Below are 18,053 nucleotides of genomic sequence, written 5' to 3' on the forward strand. Positions count from 1 at the left end.
ATGCTGATAGTGGGGGATTCAGTGATGGTAACACCATTGAATATCAAAGGGCAGTGGTTAGATTGTCTCTTATTGGTGATGGTCACGGCCTGGCATTTGTGTGGCACTTTTCAGCCCAAGCCTGAATATTGCCCAGATCTTTTTGCATTTGAACTCGGACTGCTTCAGTAGCAGAGGAGTCACGAATGGTGCTGAATATTGTGCAACCATCAGTGAATATCCCCACCTCTGACCTTATGATGGAGGGAAGGTTGTTGATGAAGCAGCTGAAGATGGTTGGGCCTAGGACAGTACCCTGAGGAACTCCTGCAGAGATGTCCCGGAGCTGGGGGTGACTGACCTCCAACAACCGCGACCATCTTCCTCTGTGTCACGTATGACTCCAACCACTGGAGCGTTTGCCCTCTGATACCCATTGATTCCAGTTTTGCCAGGGCTCCTTGATGCCACGCTCGGCCGATTGCAGCCTTGATATCAAGGACTGTCCCTCTCACCTCACCCTCTGGAATTCAGCTCAATTGTCCATGTTTGACCCAAGGTTGTAACAAGGTCAGGAGCTGGGTGGCCCTGGCAGAACCTAAACTGGGTGTCACTGGGCAGGTTATTACTGAGCAGGTGCTGCCTGATAGCTCTGTTACTGACACCTTCCATCACTTTACTGATGATCAAGAGGAAACTGATGGGGCGGTAATTGGCCGGGTTGGATTTGTCCTGCTTTTTGTGTACAGGACATACCTGGGCAAATTTCCATTTTGTTGGGTAGTTGACAGTGTTGTAACTCTACTGGAACAGCTTGGCGAGGGGAGCGGCAAGTTCACAAGCATTGCTTGCTTTAAAACACTTTGGGACACTGGAACCTGATGTATAATTTGAGGCCCTGTATCTGAAGTGCTATGGTTTCCTCTCCCTCTGATCTGTATGCAACTGTTGCCCCTCTGTAGATTAGATTAGATTAGATTCCCTACAGTGTGGAAACAGGCCCTTTGGCCCAACAAGTCCACACTGCCCCTTGAAGCATCCCACCCAAACCCATCCCCCATAACCCATGCACCCCTGAACATTATGGGGCAATTTCCCATGGCCGATCCACCTAGCCTGCACATCTTTCGACTGTGGGAGGAAACCGGAGCACCCAGAGGAAACCCTCGGAGACACAGGGAGAATGTACAAACTCCACACAGACAGTTGCCTGGGACTGGAATCGAACCTGGGTCCCTGGTGCTGTGAGGCTGCAGTGCTAACCACTGAGCCACCGTGCCGCCCCCAACGTAGAATGTCAATTGTTCATTTGTATAGAATCTTGCAGATCAAGAGCAGGAGTAGGCCATTCAGCCCTTGAAGCTAACTTCACCACTCAATATGATCATGGCTGATTCTCTAGGTGGAATGCTCTTCAGAGTGTTGGTGAGGACTCAGTGGTCTCTTTCTGTATTGTAGGGATTCTGCAATTCCTCCTCCATCATGTCAGCTCCACATAGCCCTCAACTCCCTGATGTTTCAAAAATCTATCCAACTCCCATTTAAATATTTTCAGTGATCTGACCCCTTGAGCTGCCTGGAGTGGAGAATTCCATACATTCTCTACCGCAGATCTCCTCAATAAGGAGTTTCTTTCACCGTTTTAAAAGAGCTCCCCTCATTCTGTAACTGTGATCATCAGTTCAGGTGTTGGGGGGACTCCATCCCCCCAACACATCACCCCGTCAAGACCTCTCTGCCATTAGCCGATCTTAACAAGATCGTAGACAGCGTTACGTTTGAGACCAACATTGTCAGTTCTTATGTTGGGGGTTTGAGGGTGGGGGGGATGGTGGCAGGTGGCGAATTGGTGAACGTACTGGCAACGTCTGATGCCCTTCCGAACCCCAGGGCAGGCCCCCATTAGATGCTGTGGTCCACTACAGGACGTTGGAGCCCCATGTTTCAGAGAGACGGCTTTTATGTGGAGCGGGGTGAGGGGGGATGGGTCGGGGGGGGGGGTGGTCTTTGGCAACTGCTGGTTAAAGCACAGAGACACGCAACCCCGAGGTGAGGAGATCTCGGCTCATCCATCATTGTTGCAGACCCATGCATTCAGGGGCGTATTGAGGTTTTGTAGAGCAGGTGGATGACATTGGGCCATTGAAGAAAGGACAGAGTGAGGAGCCAGTCACGCCTCCCCCAGGAACTGGGTGGGTCTGGTGTTTGAGGGGCTTTTGAGGTTTGGGGATGAGGGTAGTGCAACAGAACACATGCAGGTACCTGGAGGTGGGGTGTGGGGTGCCATCTGGTCGGGAGGGTTTACAAGGAGAGTGGTGAATAAATGCTTCTGAAGTGGAGGGGTAGTCTCCTTCCAGGAATCACGAAGCAGAGGATGGGGAGTATGATACTGGCAGAGGCCAGGCAGAGGTAGGGGGCACTAAGAAGGCAGATAGCCGCTGTCACTGAGGAAGTGGGGAAGAGGGAATGCCTTTGAGATTTTGCTGCTAAAGAGTGTTACCCTCCAGTGGAAGGACAGAGGCCAGATATCAGGAAGATACGGACTGGGTCGGGAGTAGGTGGAGGTGAAGGTCACGGAATTGCAGGATAGGCACAAGGAATGTATCCTCAATACAGGATCTTCTGGCAGAGCGTCAGGAGACCATTGCTGTCCAGGTGGTGAGCTCCAAAGTCCGTGCACCAATGCATACTGTAACTCTTGTCTCTTATTGGTTACCAAGCGCTTCCCAATGCTGTCAAACGCATTGTGGCTTTCAGCTCATTCAGTTCCATTTCCTTCCAAAGGTGCTCCCTTATAACACAACTCAAAGGAGAATGACCTGGCTAAGGTCACTGGGCCTGGCTAACGTCACTGGGCCTGGCTAAGGTCGCTGGGCCTGGCCAAGGTCACTGGGCCTGGCTAACGTCGCTGGGCATGGCTAAGGTCACTGGGCCTGGCTAACATCGCTGGGCCTGGCTAAGGTCACTAGGCCTGGCTAAGGTCACTGGGCCTGGCTAATGTTACTGGGCCTGGCTAACGTCGCTGGGCCTGGCTAACGTCGCTGGGCCTGGCTAAGGTCGCTGGGCCTGGCTAATGTCACTGGACCTTGCTAACGTTGCTGGGCCTGGCTAAGGTCGCTGGGCCTGGCTAATGTCACTGGGCCTGGCTAACGTCACTGGGCCTGGCTAACGTCACTGGGCATGGATAAGGTCAGTGGGCCTGGATAACGTCAATGGGCCTGGCTAAGATCAGTGGGCCTGGCTAACATCAATGGGCCTGGCTAATGTCATTGGGCCTGGCTAACGTCACTGGGCCTGGCTAACGTCACTGGGCATGGATAAGGTCAGTGGGCCTGGATAACGTCAATGGGCCTGGCTAAGATCAGTGGGCCTGGATAATGTCGCTGGGCCTGGCTAAGATCAGTGGGCCTGGCTAACATCAATGGGCCTGGCTAATGTCACTGGGCCTGGCTAACCTCAATGGGCCTGGCTAAGGTCAGTGGGTCTGGCTAAGGTAACTGGGCCAGGCTAACGTCGCTGGGCCTGGATAACATCGCTGGGCCTGGCTAAAGTCGCTGGGCCTGGCTAACATCGCTGGGCCTGGCAAACGTCGCTGGGCCTGGATAATGTCGCTGGGCCTGGCTAAGGTCACTGGGCCTGGCTAACGTCGCTGGGCCTGGCTAACGTTACTGGGCCTGGATATCGTCAATGGGCCTGGCTAATGTCACTGGGCCTGGCTAACGTCGCTGGGCCTGGCTAACATCACTGGGCCTGGCTAACATCTCTGGGCCTGGCTAACATCACTGGGCCTGGCTTAGATCACTGGGCCTGGATAAGGTCACTGGGCCAGTGATCCAGAGGCCAGGGCAAGAGGCCATGGGTTCAGATTTCACCATGGTGAAATGTATCCTCTGTAAAATCCCAAATTGAAACCTTGTGTCTCTCTGGTGGTGATCAGGAAAATGTCATCAATTGTCATTAAGTCCCATCTGGTTCACTGGCTGGTCTGGCCAACATGTGACTCCACACTCCAAAACAACGTGTATGGTTCTGAACTGCCCCGTGGCATGAGCGAACAAGCCTCTCATTCCCAAGGCAATTTGGGCAGACAGCAGATACTAGCCTTTCTTGTGATGCCCGCATCCTGTGAAAGAATAAAAAAAGTGTTCCCTTCATTTGTGCACTTCTTTTCAGACAGCTGCCAAGCTTCCTTCATCCTCTGCCTGGCTAGGCTGTTACTTCTCTTCATTCATTCTTGCAAACATTTCGGATGGATTTCAGGGATTATCTCTTGACGTAATGGTTAGTCGCCCCTCAAAGAGATTCCAGGATGGAGGCAATAGGCCCAAAGCCATCTGTTCCCTTGAGCCTCAGCCGAACAGGCCATCAGATTTCTTGGGAGATGTTATCTGGTACCTGCAAACTCCAGCACGGACCAGCAGGGGGAGCTCCTGGGTGACGACTGGAAGTGGAGGGGGAAAGAGATGACCAACACCTAAATTGACCACACTAGGGTAAGGATGCCGTCAACTTTTGGGATCATCTGATCCCGGAACACTTCTGCTGAGATAACAAGGTGTAGAGCTGGATGAACACAGCAGGCCGAGCAGCATCAGAGGAGCAGGAAAGCTGACGTTTTGGGCCTAGACCCTTCTTCAGAAAAATTCTGAAGAAGGGTCCAGAACCAAAACATCAGCTTTCCTGCTCCTCTGATGCTGCTTGGCCTGCTGTGTTCACCCAGCTCTACACCTTGTTATCTCAGATTCTCCAGCATCAGCAGTTCCTGCTATCTCTGAAACACTTCCGCTGAGCCCCACTAACACAGCAAGTGGAGCTGTTTCTCTCAGAACTGCCTGGGCTAACACTTGCATGGAAGATATGGCCTGGAAGATGAAAACTGTAAAGGCAGAATCTTATAAGGGCCTGAACAACATGGGCTACGGCCAGAAATGTGGCAGAACCGCGCGGGAGGCCCAGTGAGGCCTATCTTGAGGCTGCAAGCTGCATCTTCCAAGTTGCAGGCACTCAGAAACTGTGATGTGCCTTGGAAGGGAGATTGATCATTGCTTTTAAGTGACTATCAACCACACATCTCACCTCAGCTCTCCATCTTCCCACTAGCATCAGTAAAGTGGATGCTAAGAATTCTCAATATGGAAGTTGTAGAGGGAGCCTGGTCACTTCAGCTCACCGCTTGCTCTGATGCACCTCTGTGTTGGGCACTAACATCTCAGGATGTTTGCTTCCGCGGACATTGGTATTTGATAAGTGCCAACCTCAAAGAACCCTCATGGTACATCTCCAATTCGTTTATAGCCCGTTTCTACACTTCAGTCAGGGGTGTGACAGGACCTAACACACCGGCAAGGACATAGTGTGCTCAGGGACACACACACACACACACACACACACACACACACAACCACCCCCACCGACACACACACACACACAGACACACACACACACACAACCACCCCCACCGACACACACACACACACATACACACAGACACACATACACACAACCACCCCCACCGACACACACACACACACACACATGGCCCTATCCTCACTCAGTGTTGCAACAATCCCTCATTCTGAGCCTCCCGGCCCTGCATTGCCTTATTTTTGTGCCTTTCCCCTCAGGCAGAGATACCAGGCTCATGTCACTGCTGTATGGCACAGAGAGAACGCCAGGAAAATTGTCGCAGTTGACCCCAGACCCCAATCCAATCAGGAGCTTTCACTGAGTGGCTGTCAGCACAGTAAGACAAGGGCAGCCTTTGGGACCAGCCCAGGAGCGTGGACAAGGTCATCAGACATTTGAGACATTCAGAGACAGGATCGTTTTGAGGTAAAGGATGAGGAGCTGAATGTGAGGCTGCCCATCGCCCACCTGTGAGTCTTTCTGCCCTCCTGGGGGCTGTTATCCTCCTGAGAGTGGGTATGTGGTGACTAACCCTGCTGTGATGTTGGAGAGGTGATCTGAGTGAGTGTGTGAGCAGTGAAGAGAGCATGCAGAATTCAGGGCTTCAGATGTTGGGGTGGCTGTTAGCAAGTGAGGGAAGATATTGCAGGTTAATAGTGAGCGTGATGGGACATGAGCTTTGGTATCGGGCAGGTGCAGCGACAGATCAAGTGAGTGTGAGGTATCCGAGAGAAGGTGCCTCCACTTACCCTGAGGATGCGAAGAGGGGCATTGAGTTTCTTACTACATTGCTGTGCTTTCCCCTCCTCCAGACAGCAGAAACTCCACTAACGAGGGTAGCCCTCTCAGACCGGTCTGTTTACATTTACATGCCCATCTCTCTATTTTCTCCTGCTCTTACACCCCTCTCCTTTTCTGTCTCTCTGTCTGTCACTATCACTATCTCTTTCTCTCTCTTTCCTCTCATCAACTCTCAACTTCCTCCAGTCCCATTCCTATTCTTAACTCCTGCCCCCGCCCCAACCAAGAATCGGGACTAAGCTTTTCAACGTGTCCTTGAACCAAGCTCCCTCATCAAAATCGGGGCCAGGGTCAATCTCTTCATCCCGAGATTGGAGATGTAGAAAGTCACCAACATGCCCTATGCCCTCCCCAGTTTCTGGCCCATGGGTCGGACCTGTATGGATTCGTCCCTAGACCTAATGGTCATGTTCACATGAAGTCAGGCCTGGAGTAGGAAGCAATGCCCCTATTAGTATCACTATGTGAGTAGCTCAGGTCCTGGAGTTTACATCTGGCTCATGCCAATGTTTGAAGGAGTGGAGAGGCTAGAAAAATCAGACAAAAGGCTGGGAAGTGTGTAATTGTTCTGAGTGCTGTTTATTTAAAGGGAATTTGGAGCTCATTAGCTCGATTTTGATCTCATTATGCATGCTAATTAACCCAAAGTGTATTAATTCCTTTTGGCAGTTGATTTCAAGTGATCTTTTACAGTACTGTAGAGCAGTTAAAGCTCAGTGATGAGTCTATGCTAAATACTTACTCTGTTTAATGAAAGCAACATCAGTCAGTCAATGTGAAATGTGGATGGCAAAGCAATATTCTTTAATAGAAATGGCACTGTGGTGACTCCTTTCTGTTAGGAGGGGAAGAAAAGAGAGATATTTAGGAGAGGAGAGGAGAGGAGAGGAGAGGAGAGGAGAGGAGAGGAGAGGAGAGGAGAGGAGAGGAGAGGAGAGGAGAGGAGAGGAGAGGAGAGGAGAGGAGAGGAGAGGAGAGACAATACAATACAATACAATACAATACAATACAATACAATACAGTGGGCACAAATGGATTTAAGAACCCTCTGTTGTTTCCTCAGGGATACAAGCGAGCAGTTGTGAAAGCATTCAGTTTGAATGATACTGCATAATAAATCTAATGGGGTTTCTACAGAAAAGGCATATTAACGTTGCAACTGAATCTTAATTGCGTTTTGACGTCGCAGTTGGTGTTCTGCGTACCAAGTTTGTTGTTTGTTAAAGGGATTGAACAGGAATAAGGGGTGACACAGTGTCTCAGTGATTAGCATTGCAGCACCAGGGACCCGGGTTCGATTCTCACCCTGGCACGACTGTCTATGTGGAGTTTGCACATTTCTCCCTGTGTCTGTGCGGGTTTCCTCTCGGTCCAGAGATCTGCAGCTTAGGGTGGATTGGTCATGCTAAATTGCCTGCAGTGTTTAGGCTAAGTGGGTTGGACATGGAAAGCGCAAGGTTACAGAGATAGGGTGGGTCTGAGTGGGGTGCTGTTTAGAGGGCCAGTGTAGGCTCAATGAGGCAAATGGCTTGCTTCCACCCTGTAGGGATCCTATCATTAGTGTCCCTGTACTCTTATTTGCTGTGTTTAGCCTCTTCTAGGGAGCACCAGCAATGTGAGAGAAATTTGAAATATCCCAACACAAACCTCAATGATGTGACATGTTCCCTGTGTTTTTGTTTAGTTCCTGAATTACGAGGAGCTTCCTGCCTTCCAACCCCGTCAGCGTCCCCTGTCGAGATGGAGACTATCGAAAGTGGCTCAACAAAAAGGTAAGTGCATGTTGCATGAAATGACGAGGTGACGTGCACGTTGCAGCTCTGTTCAGGACAGGGCAGCTTTGTAAGTTCATTTTTAATTTTGCCAGCTGATGCCTGTGGGATTACCCAGCCTCCCTGGTGTGGGAGCAATGGCTGAGCCTTGTTTAGATTCTGTTACCATGTTTCTGCTGCATCCAACACACAGTATTCAGCTGATCCAGAAAGGGGTCTATCCTTATACAGGTATTGATCACACTGAAATCGACTGTGTGGTGTTCACAGCTATGATAAGCCCATAAGAAATAGGAACAGGAGGTCATTTTTCCCTTCAAGCGTGCTCCACCGTTCAGTCGGAACATGGCCAATCCGATGTTCCTCATATGCACTTTCCTGTCCTTTCCCTGTCACTGACTGATCAAGAAACTGTCTATCTCAGCCTTAAACATGCACAAGGACACCAGCCCCGCAGCTCTCTGTGGGGAGGAGTGTCACAAGACACACAGCCCTCTGAGAGAAGAAATTCGTCTTCATCTCAGTTTTAAATCGGTGCCCCTTTATTCTGAGACTCTCCCATGGGGGAAACATCTTCTCAGCATTGACCCTATCAAGCCCCTTAAGAATCCAATATGTTTCAATGAGATCACCTCTCAATCTTCTAAACTCCAGTGAGTAGAGTCCCAACCTGTTTAGCCTTGGCTCATTAGGAAAGCCCTCCACACCAGGAATCATCCTGGAGAACCTTCTCTGAACTTCCTCCAACGAAATCGTACCTCTCCTTGAATAAGAGGATCAAAATTGCTCACAGTACTCCAGATGTGGTCTCATTAGTACCTTGTACAGATGCAATATGACTTCCGAACTCTTATACTCCACATAAAAACGGAAAGAACTGCGGATGCTGTAAATCAGGAACATAAACAGAAATTACTGAAAAGCTCAGCAGGTCTGGCAGCATCTGTGAAGAAAAAAATCAGAGTTAATGTTTCGGGTCCGGTGATTTTCTGAGGAAGGGTCACCAGACCCGAAATGCTAATTCTGTTTTATTTTCTTGACAGATGCTGCCAGACCTGCTGAGCTTTTCCAGCGACTTGTTATACTCCAACTCCTTTGAAATAAGCACCAGTAGTCCATTAGCCTTCCTGCGTACCTGCTGCCTCTGTGTGTTAGCTTTCTGTACACAAGTCACCCCCTGCCGACCCCAAGTCCCTTTGACTTAAAGTCTTCTGCAGTTTCTGAATATTTAAAAAAAAGTCTGTTCTTTTGTTCTCACTTCCAAAATAAATAACTTCACGTTTTCCCACAATAAACACTATTTGGCCTAATATTGACCCACTTACTTAACCCATCAATATCTCCCTGTAATCTGCGATTATTGCCATCTCTCTCCCTCCCTCCCCATCTCTTTTCCCTTCTTGTATTCCCCTCTCATCTCTCAAATTTGCTGACTTCTGCCTCTTCAGTGTCACGGTATCTCCCAAACAGTGACGTAATCCCTCCCCACCATTCTGAGGGTGAGCAGAATTTCTCCATTAGGTGTGAGACTGATCCAAGCGAGGAGGTGAAAGATGAATGTAGACACGAGCCTGTCCTTTAGTAGGTTTACTTCCCCTCCAAGCCAGTCATCATCCTGACCTTGAAATATATTACCACTCCTTCAGTGCCACTGGGTCAAAATCCTGGAATTCTCTCCCTAATGCAGCAGTTCAAGAAAGCAGCTCACCACCACCTTCTCAAGAGACTGGTATAGGCCATGAATTCTAGCCACTGATACCCATGCCTCACCAGTGAACATTTTTAGAAAAAAGGTTTAGTCACTGAATGCAGCATGAGCTTCCTATTTAGCGACACTTTGGTGTCCCAACAGTTCTCTTTCCTTTGAAATAAAATAAACTTAATTAACTAAATGAACCACCTCTCAATGGATAGCTGCCTAAAAAACTACACTTATAAAAATACCTTCTTAATATTCATTCATGGCATGTCGATGTCACTGACTAGAATTTATTGCCCATCCCTAATTGCTCAGAGGACAGTTAAGGGTCAGTGACATTGCTGTGGGTCTGGAGTCACATGTCGGCCAGACCAGGTAAGGATGGCAGTTTCCCTCCCGAAAGGACATTAGTGAACCAGATGGGTTTTTCCCCGACAATCAACAATGGATTCCAGGAGCTTGTTGAATTTAAATTCCACTATTTGCTGTGGGAGGATTGGAATCTGGGCCCGCAGAACACAATCTAGATCTCTGGATTAATATTCCAGCAATAATACCAGTAGGCCATTGCCTCGATGAACACTTGTTCTGGGGAGAAATGACCCAGCCCTGCTGCTGTATATCCCTTATCATACTCTGTTTGAAAATGATGAAATCAAATTAACTTTATTCTACTGAGTAGTTAAATGAACAAACAGCCCTTTGAGGGGCACTATAACTAAAGCTGAATTCCAAAGATAACTCAACACATTTAAATCCAAATAATCTTTGGAGAGAGTCTGCCCCTGCTGCTCAGAAGGGAAGGGGGAAGAGGAGCAGAGCAGTAGTCATTGGGGACTCCATAGTTAGGGGGACAGATAGGAGGTTCTGTGGGGACGAGAGAGACTCACGGTTGGTGTGTTGCCTCCCAGGTGCCAGGGTGCGTGATGTCTCTGATCGTGTTTTTGGGATCCTTAAGGGGGAGGGGGAGCAGCCCCAAGTCATGGTCCACATTGGCACCAACGACATAGGTAGGAAGAGAGATGGGGATTTAAGGCAGAAATTCAGGGAGCTAGGATGGAAGCTGAGAGCTAGGATGGAAGCTGAGAGCTAGGACAAACAGAGTTGTTGTCTCTGGTTTGTTGCCCGTGCCACGTGCTAGTGAGGCGAGGAATAGGGACAGAGAGGAGTTGAACACATGGCGACAGGGATGGTGCAGGAGGGAGGGTTTTGCATTCTTGGATAATTGGGGCTCTTTCTGGGGTAGGTGAGACCTCTACAAGCAAGATGGTCTTCACCTGAACCAGAGGGGTACCGATATCCTGGGGGGGAAATTTGCTAAGGCTGTTCGGGTGGGTTTAAACTAATTCAGCAGCAAAATTGTAGTTCGACTATAGAAAAGGTTGAGAGTAGGGTGGTCCGAAATAAAGTTTCAGGGAAGCAAGATGGCACCGTCAAGCAAGAAGTTGGATTGAAGTGTGTCTACTTCAATGCCAGGAGCGTCCGGAATAAGGTGGGTGAACTTGCAGCATGGGTTAGTACCTGGGACTTCGATGTTGTGGCCATTTCGGAGACATGGATAGAGCAGGGACAGGAATGGTTGTTGCAGGTTCCAGGATTTAGATGTTTCAGTAACAACAGAGAAGATGGTAAAAGGGGCGGAGGTGTGGCCTTGTTGGTCAAGGACAGTATTACAGTTGCAGAAAGGATGTTTGGGGACTCGTCAACAGAGGTAGTATGGGCTGAGGTTAGAAACAGGAAAGGAGAGGTCACCCTGTTGGGAGTTTTCTATAGGCCTCCGAATAGTTCTAGAGATGTAGAGGAAAGGATAGCAAAGATGATTCTCGATAGGAGTGAGAGACAGGGTAGTTGTCATGGGGGACTTCAACTTTCCAGATATTGACTGGGAACACTATAGCTCGAGTACTATAGATGGGTCAGGTTTTGTCCAGAGTGTGCAGGAGGGCTTCCTGACACAGTATGTAGATAGGCCAACAAGGGACGAAGCCACATTAGATTTGATACTGGGTAATGAACCCGGCCAGGTGTTAGATTTAGAGGTAGGTGAGCACTTTGGTGATAGCGATCACAATTCTGTTATGTTTACTTTAGTGATGGAAAGGGATAGGTGTATACCACTGGGCAAGAGTTATAGCTAGGGGAAAGGCAATTACGATGAGATTAGCCAAGATTTAGAGAACATAGAATGGGGAAGGAAACTGCAGGGGATGGGCACATTAGAAATGTGGGCTTATTCAAGGAAAAGCTCCTATGTGTCCGAGATAAATATGTACCTGTCAGGCAGGGAGGAAGCTGTAGAGCACGGGAGCCATGGTTTACGAAGGAGGTGGAATCTCTGGTCAAGAGGAAGAAGAAGGCTTATGTTAGGATGAGATGTGAAGGCTCAGTTAGGGCACTTGAGGGCTACGAGGTAGCCAGGAAAGACCTAAAGAGAGAGCTCAGAAGAGCCAGGAGGAGACATGAGGAGTTGTTGGCAGATAGGATCAGGGTAAACCTTAAGGTTTTCTATAGGTATTTAAGGAATAAAAGAATGATGAAAGTAAGATTAGGCCCAATCAAGGATAGTAGTGGTAAGTTGTGTGTGGAGTCAGATGAGATAGGGGAAGTGCTAAATGAATATTTTTCAACAGTATTCAGTCTAGAAAACGACAATGTTGTCGAGGAGAATACTGAGATACAGGCTACGAGACTAGGTGGGATTGAGGTTCACATGGAAGAGGTATTAGAAATCCTTCAGAAGGTGAAGATAGATAAGTCCCCTGGGCCGGATGGGATTTATCCTCGGATCCTCTGGGAAGCCAGGGAGGAGATTGCCGAGCCTTTGGCATTGATCTTTAACTTGTCATTGTCTATAGGAATAGTGCCAGATGACTGGAGGATAGCAAATGTGGTTCCCCTGTTCAAGAAGGGGAGTAGAGACAACCCTGGTAATTATAGACCAGTGAGCCTTACCTCAGTTGTTGGTAAAGTGTTGGAAAAGGTTATAAGGGATAGGATTTATAATCATCTAGAAAAGAATAAATTGATTAGGGATAGTCAGCACGATTTTGTGAAGGGAAGATCGTGCCTCACAAACCTTATTGAGTTCTTTGAGAAGGTGACCAAACAGGTAGATGAGAGTAAACCGGTTGATGTGGTGTATATGGATTTCAGCAAGATGTTCGATAAGGTTCCCCACAATAGGCTATTGTACAAAATGCAGAGGAATGGAATTGTGGGAGATATAGCAGTGTGGATCGGAAATTGGTTTGCTGAAAGAAGACAGAGGGTGGTAATTGATGGGAAATGTTCATCCTGGAGACCAGTTACTAGTGTTGTACCGCAAGGGTCAGTGTTGGGTCCACTGCTGTTTGTCATTTTTATAAATGACCTGGATGAGGGCGTAGAAGGATGGGTTAGTAAATTTGCAGATGACACTAAGGTCGGTGGAGTTGTGGATAGTGACGAAGGATGCTGTAGGTTGCAGAGAAACATAGATAAGCTGCACAGCTGGGCTGAGAGGTGGCAAATGGTGTTTAATGCAGACAAGTGTGAGGTGATGCACTTTGGTAGGAGTAACCGGAAGGCAAAGTACAGGGCTAATGGTAAGATTCTTAGTAGTGTAAATGAGCAGAGAGATCTCGGTGTCCATGTACACAGATCCTTGAAAGTTGCCACCCAGGTTGACAGGGCTGTTAAGAAGGCATACAGTGCTTTAGCTTTTATTAATAGAGGGATCGAGTTCCGGAACCAAGAGGTTATGGTGAAGCTGTACAAAACTCTGGTGCGGCCGCACTTGGAGTATTATGTACAGTTCTGGTCACCGCATTATAAGAAGGATGTGGAAGCTTTGGAACGGGTGCAGAGGAGATTTACTTGGATGTTGCCTGGTATGGAGGGAAGGTCTTATGAGGAAAGGCTGAGGGACTTGAGGCTGTTTTCATTAGAGAGAAGAAGGTTGAGAGGTGACTTAATTGAAACATATAAAATAATCAGAGGATTGGATAGGGAGAGCCTTTTTCCTAGGATGGTGACGGCGAGCACAAGGGGGCACAGCTTTAAATTGAGTGGTGAAAGATATCGGACAGATGTCAGAGGTAGTTTCTTTACTCAGAGAGTAGTAAGGGAATGGAACGCTTTGCCTGCAACGGTAGTAGATTCGCCAACTTTAGGTACGTTTAAGTCGTCATTGGACAAGCATATGGACGTACATGGAATAGTGTAGGTTAGATGGGCTTGAGATCGGTATGACAGGTTGGCACAACATCGAGGGCCGAAGGGCCTGTACTGTGCTGTAATGTTCTATGTTCTATAGAGAATGCATGCCCGCCCCTGTGGTACCCACAAGTTGTGGAAGCCCTTCAGGGACCAGTGGACATGCTCCCTTTTCAGGGGCATAAGGGTGCATCATGGAAGAGAGGGTGGCAATCAGTTCTGACACCCTGCCCATAGTCTGGGCCAGTTAATGGGCACATTGGCCAGGCCCAAGAGAAGATACACAGGCTAGCCCTCCAACCTGCCCATACCTCCCCTCCCCTCACTGCCCCCCTCGCCTCCGTGCAGGGCAACCAAAGATCTGCAGGCTGGCGCTCGAAGTGTCAACAAAATTCAAGGAGTACCCGGTCATGTAATGGAAGGGAAATTGCTCCTTCCTCCCAGGAACAGTTCCTGAGGCGGTGGGGGTGTGGGTAGGGTTCAGACCTAGCACAGAACCAGGGTCACTTGCGGTGGAAGTGAGAGGTCAGCGTCGGTACTAGGAGTTGACAAAGGAGGCCAGGAACAGGAGCGGGCATCAGTTGAGACGTAAAAGGTGTCGCTAGCATCACAAGCAGACAGTTGCTGAGGATTGCACACAGCAGGAACTTCTGCAGTATGTGAATTTGGCACCAAACAACACCATTTCCTGCCCTGAAGCTGCAGCTCTGCGTAAGAATTTAATGAATTTGCAAAATGCAAACCCGCCTTCAAGTCATGGACCATGAAAAGACAGGGAGCCCTGGGAGGGGGCTTTGGCTAAGGCAGTAAATATGAAACTGTTCCCCCCCCGCCCCGCTCTTTCCCTTTAACCCTGAACATTGCCCCTCTCCAGTGACAGGAGTGTCTGCAGACTTATCCCACTGCACAAGCTCACTTGTGAGTATTTTATAAATACACACACTGTCCAAAGCTGTAGTTTAAAAATGAAAAAGAAAACTTTATTGTTTTTTCTTCAGCTCAGTACTTTCTATTTTCAGCAGTTTGTTGGTAATCTGTCATTCTTTATTCCATTTTATTGGAGAGTTTGCTAATCCTATGCATGTTCTTCGGTGTCAGCGATCCCACCTTCAGATTATTGGAACAGTACAGTGGCTCAGTGGTTAGCACTGCTGCCTCACAGCATTAGGAACTTGGGTTTGATCCCACCCTGTCTGTGTGGAGTTTGGACACTCTCCCCGTGTCTGTGTGGGTCCCCTCCAGGCGCTCCGGCTTCCTCCCACATTCCAGAGAAATGCAGGCTAAGTGGATTGGCCGTGCTAAATTGCACAATAGTGTGTAAGCTAGGTGGATGAGCCATAGGAAATGTAGGATTACAGGTTAGGATGCTCTCAGGAGGGTCGGTGTTGACTTGATGGGCTGAATGGCCTACTTCCGTACTATAGGGATTCCATTATATCCAGTTCCCCTTCGAAAATTCCTCCAGAACCTGTTGCGTTCATGCAGTATGTTCTACACTGCAACAGCAACAATATTTGTTCTCAACACGTAATGCAATCCACAAACACATAAAATTGGATCCCATATACAAACCCATATAGATCAAAACTGGAAATGACTGTACTCACCGTAACGGACCAGACAGTATAAATTCCAAGCAGAGTAGAATAACATCGCTTCATCGGAGGCTCCTCTGATGATATTACCTAGCACCTCGACAAAACGTCTGAACAAAAATAAACCAGCTCAGTGATCAAGTCAACAACCTTAATATTTTCATTTCTTGCCTCTATTCTGTTTTTATTTTGGCAATTATCTTAAGCCTGACTATTGTTGGAAAAAGGAGAGCTTTTATTAAAGCTTTTTGTCTCGCTCACATCAGGACACTCGACAAGAATACCAGTTCAAGGGGAACAAAAAGCAACGTTAGTGTAATGAATAATAAGAGACTTTTGATAAAATGTGTCTTTTTCTTTGGGGTAATTCCCAAATTCTCTGCTACAGAATAACTCTTCGGACCTTAAATCTTTTCTGCCTTGTGTGAGGTTACCAACGCTGTCTGTAGTGGGATCATGATTCTCTCTGACTGCCTTTGGTCTTGACGGTATCCAAATGCTGCAACATTTCAGGGTTGGGTCTCTAACCGGCAAAGGGCTGACTGCAGTTTGATGTTCATTTTTTAATCTGATCTGATCTTTCTATCTCCACAGTCCAACAGAAAACAGCAAGCTGCTTGACCCAGCGGAGTGGACGATTTTAGACGTTTTCAATTATTTCAAGAAAGCTGGCTTTGAGGACCAGGCTGTAGCTTTCCAGGAACAGGTGGGGTTTGATTTGTTGGCCCCTTTTCTGAAGCTGCAGTGGGCGAATTCCCAGTTACAGTCCTGCTCAGGGTTTTAAGGCATTTGAAAGCCCATCATGTGTCCAGCAGCCGATGTCCAAATGCAGCAACATCTGGACCATATCTAGGTTTGGGTTGACAAGTGGCAAGTAACATTCATGCCACACAAATACCAGGCTATGACCATCTCCAGTGGGCTTAAGAGCAGCAGATGGAGTTTAATTTGGATTGCATTCTGGTGAAACAAACAAAAGCAAGACTTGTACAATTAAAAGTAGTGGGTATTGATGTAGAACAGAGAGACCAAGGCATTCGGGCACATAATTCTTTGAAGTTTGTGTCACAGGCAAACAAGGGGGTTAAGAAGGTGTTGAGCACACTTGCCTTTATTGCTCAGACCTTTGAGTGTAGGAGTTGGGAAGTCCTGTTGAGGTTGTACAGAATGGTGGTGAGACCTCTTCTGGAATATTGTGTGCAGTTCTCGTCTCCCTGTTATAAGAAGGGTATTATCAAGCTGGAGAGGGTTCAGAAGTGGTATACCAGGATAGTGCCTGAAATGGAAGCTTTGAGTTATAGGGAGAGGCTGGGACTGTTTCGCTGGAGCAGAGGAGGCTGAGGGGTTACCTTCTGGAAGTTTGTAAAATCATGAGGGGCATGGATAGGGTGAGTGACGGGTACCTTTTACCTCGGATACGGTGTCTCAGTGGTTAGTATTGCTGCCTCACAGCATTCTATGATTTAAAGGATTCTATGATAGGGTGGGGGATTTCAAGACTAGGGGGCATATTTTTAAAAATGAGAGGAGAAAGATTTAAAAAGGACATGAGGGACAACCTCTTTACACAGAGAGTGGTTCATGTGTGGAATGAACTTCTAGAGGAAGTGGTGGATGTACCCACAGTTACAATGTTTAAAAAACATTTGGATAAGTGCATCACTAAGAACATTTTAGAGGGATATGGGCAAGCACAGGCAGGTGGGACTAGTTTTGTTTGGGATTATGGTCAACATGGACTGGTTGGACCGAAAGGCCTGCTTCCGTGCTGTATGACGCAATGACTCCAGAAGGCAAAATCTAATCATTACTGTTTGATATTCAGTGGTGTTGTCATGAACAAATCCCACACTATCAACATCCTGGGGGTTATCATTGACCAGAAACTGAACTGGACTAACCAGTAGGAATACAGTGTTTAGCAATACTACAGCAAGTAATTCACCTCCTAACTCCCCAAAACCTGTCCACCATCCTCAAGGCACAGGTTCGGAGTGTGATGGAATACTGTCCATTTGCCTCTAAAAGCTTGACATCATTCAGGACCAAGCAGCCCACTTGATTGGCACCACACCCACAAACATCCACTCCCTCCACCACTGACACTCAGTAGCAGCAGTGTGTACCATCTACAAGACTCACTCTAGAAATTCACCACAGATCCTCAGGCAGCATCTTCCAAACCCATGACCACTTCCATCCAGAAGGACAAGGGCAGCAGATACATGGGAACACCACCCCCTGCACGATCCCCTCCAAACCACCACCCTGTCTTGGAAATATGCCATCATTCCTTCAGTGTTGCTGGGTCAAAATCCTGGAATTCCCTCCCTAGGGACATTGTGGATCTATCTGCAGCAGGTGGACTGCAGTGAAGAAGGCAGCTCACTCCGACCTTCTCAAGGGGCAAATAGGGACGGGCAAGAAACTGTTATCAAACCAATGATGCAAACATGTTTCCTCATACTATCAGATATGAGTCTTAAAGTCATACAGCATAGACACAGGCCCCTCAGCCCACCATGTCAGTGCTGACCAACAAACCCCAAATGACAATAATCCCATTTACTTGCACTCCGCCCATAACCGGCTGGGCCTTGGCATTTT

General features: G+C 48.0%; 1 protein-coding gene across 7 annotated transcripts in view; it reads left to right on the forward strand.

The window, feature by feature from the left end:
- The window catches only part of samd13 (sterile alpha motif domain containing 13), a 177,826-nt gene that overhangs the window by 112,177 nt on the left and 47,596 nt on the right, over nucleotides 1–18,053 (forward strand). For all 7 annotated transcript variants that reach the window (XM_059648160.1, XM_059648162.1, XM_059648163.1 and 4 more), the window contains 2 exons: nucleotides 7,871–7,958; nucleotides 16,041–16,152. In XM_059648160.1, coding sequence (XP_059504143.1) covers nucleotides 7,871–7,958; nucleotides 16,041–16,152 — 200 coding nt within the window. The remainder of the gene's footprint in view (nucleotides 1–7,870; nucleotides 7,959–16,040; nucleotides 16,153–18,053) is intronic.

The sequence above is a fragment of the Stegostoma tigrinum genome, chromosome 8 (assembly GCF_030684315.1).
Source record: "Stegostoma tigrinum isolate sSteTig4 chromosome 8, sSteTig4.hap1, whole genome shotgun sequence".
Lineage (NCBI taxonomy): Eukaryota > Metazoa > Chordata > Chondrichthyes > Orectolobiformes > Stegostomatidae > Stegostoma > Stegostoma tigrinum.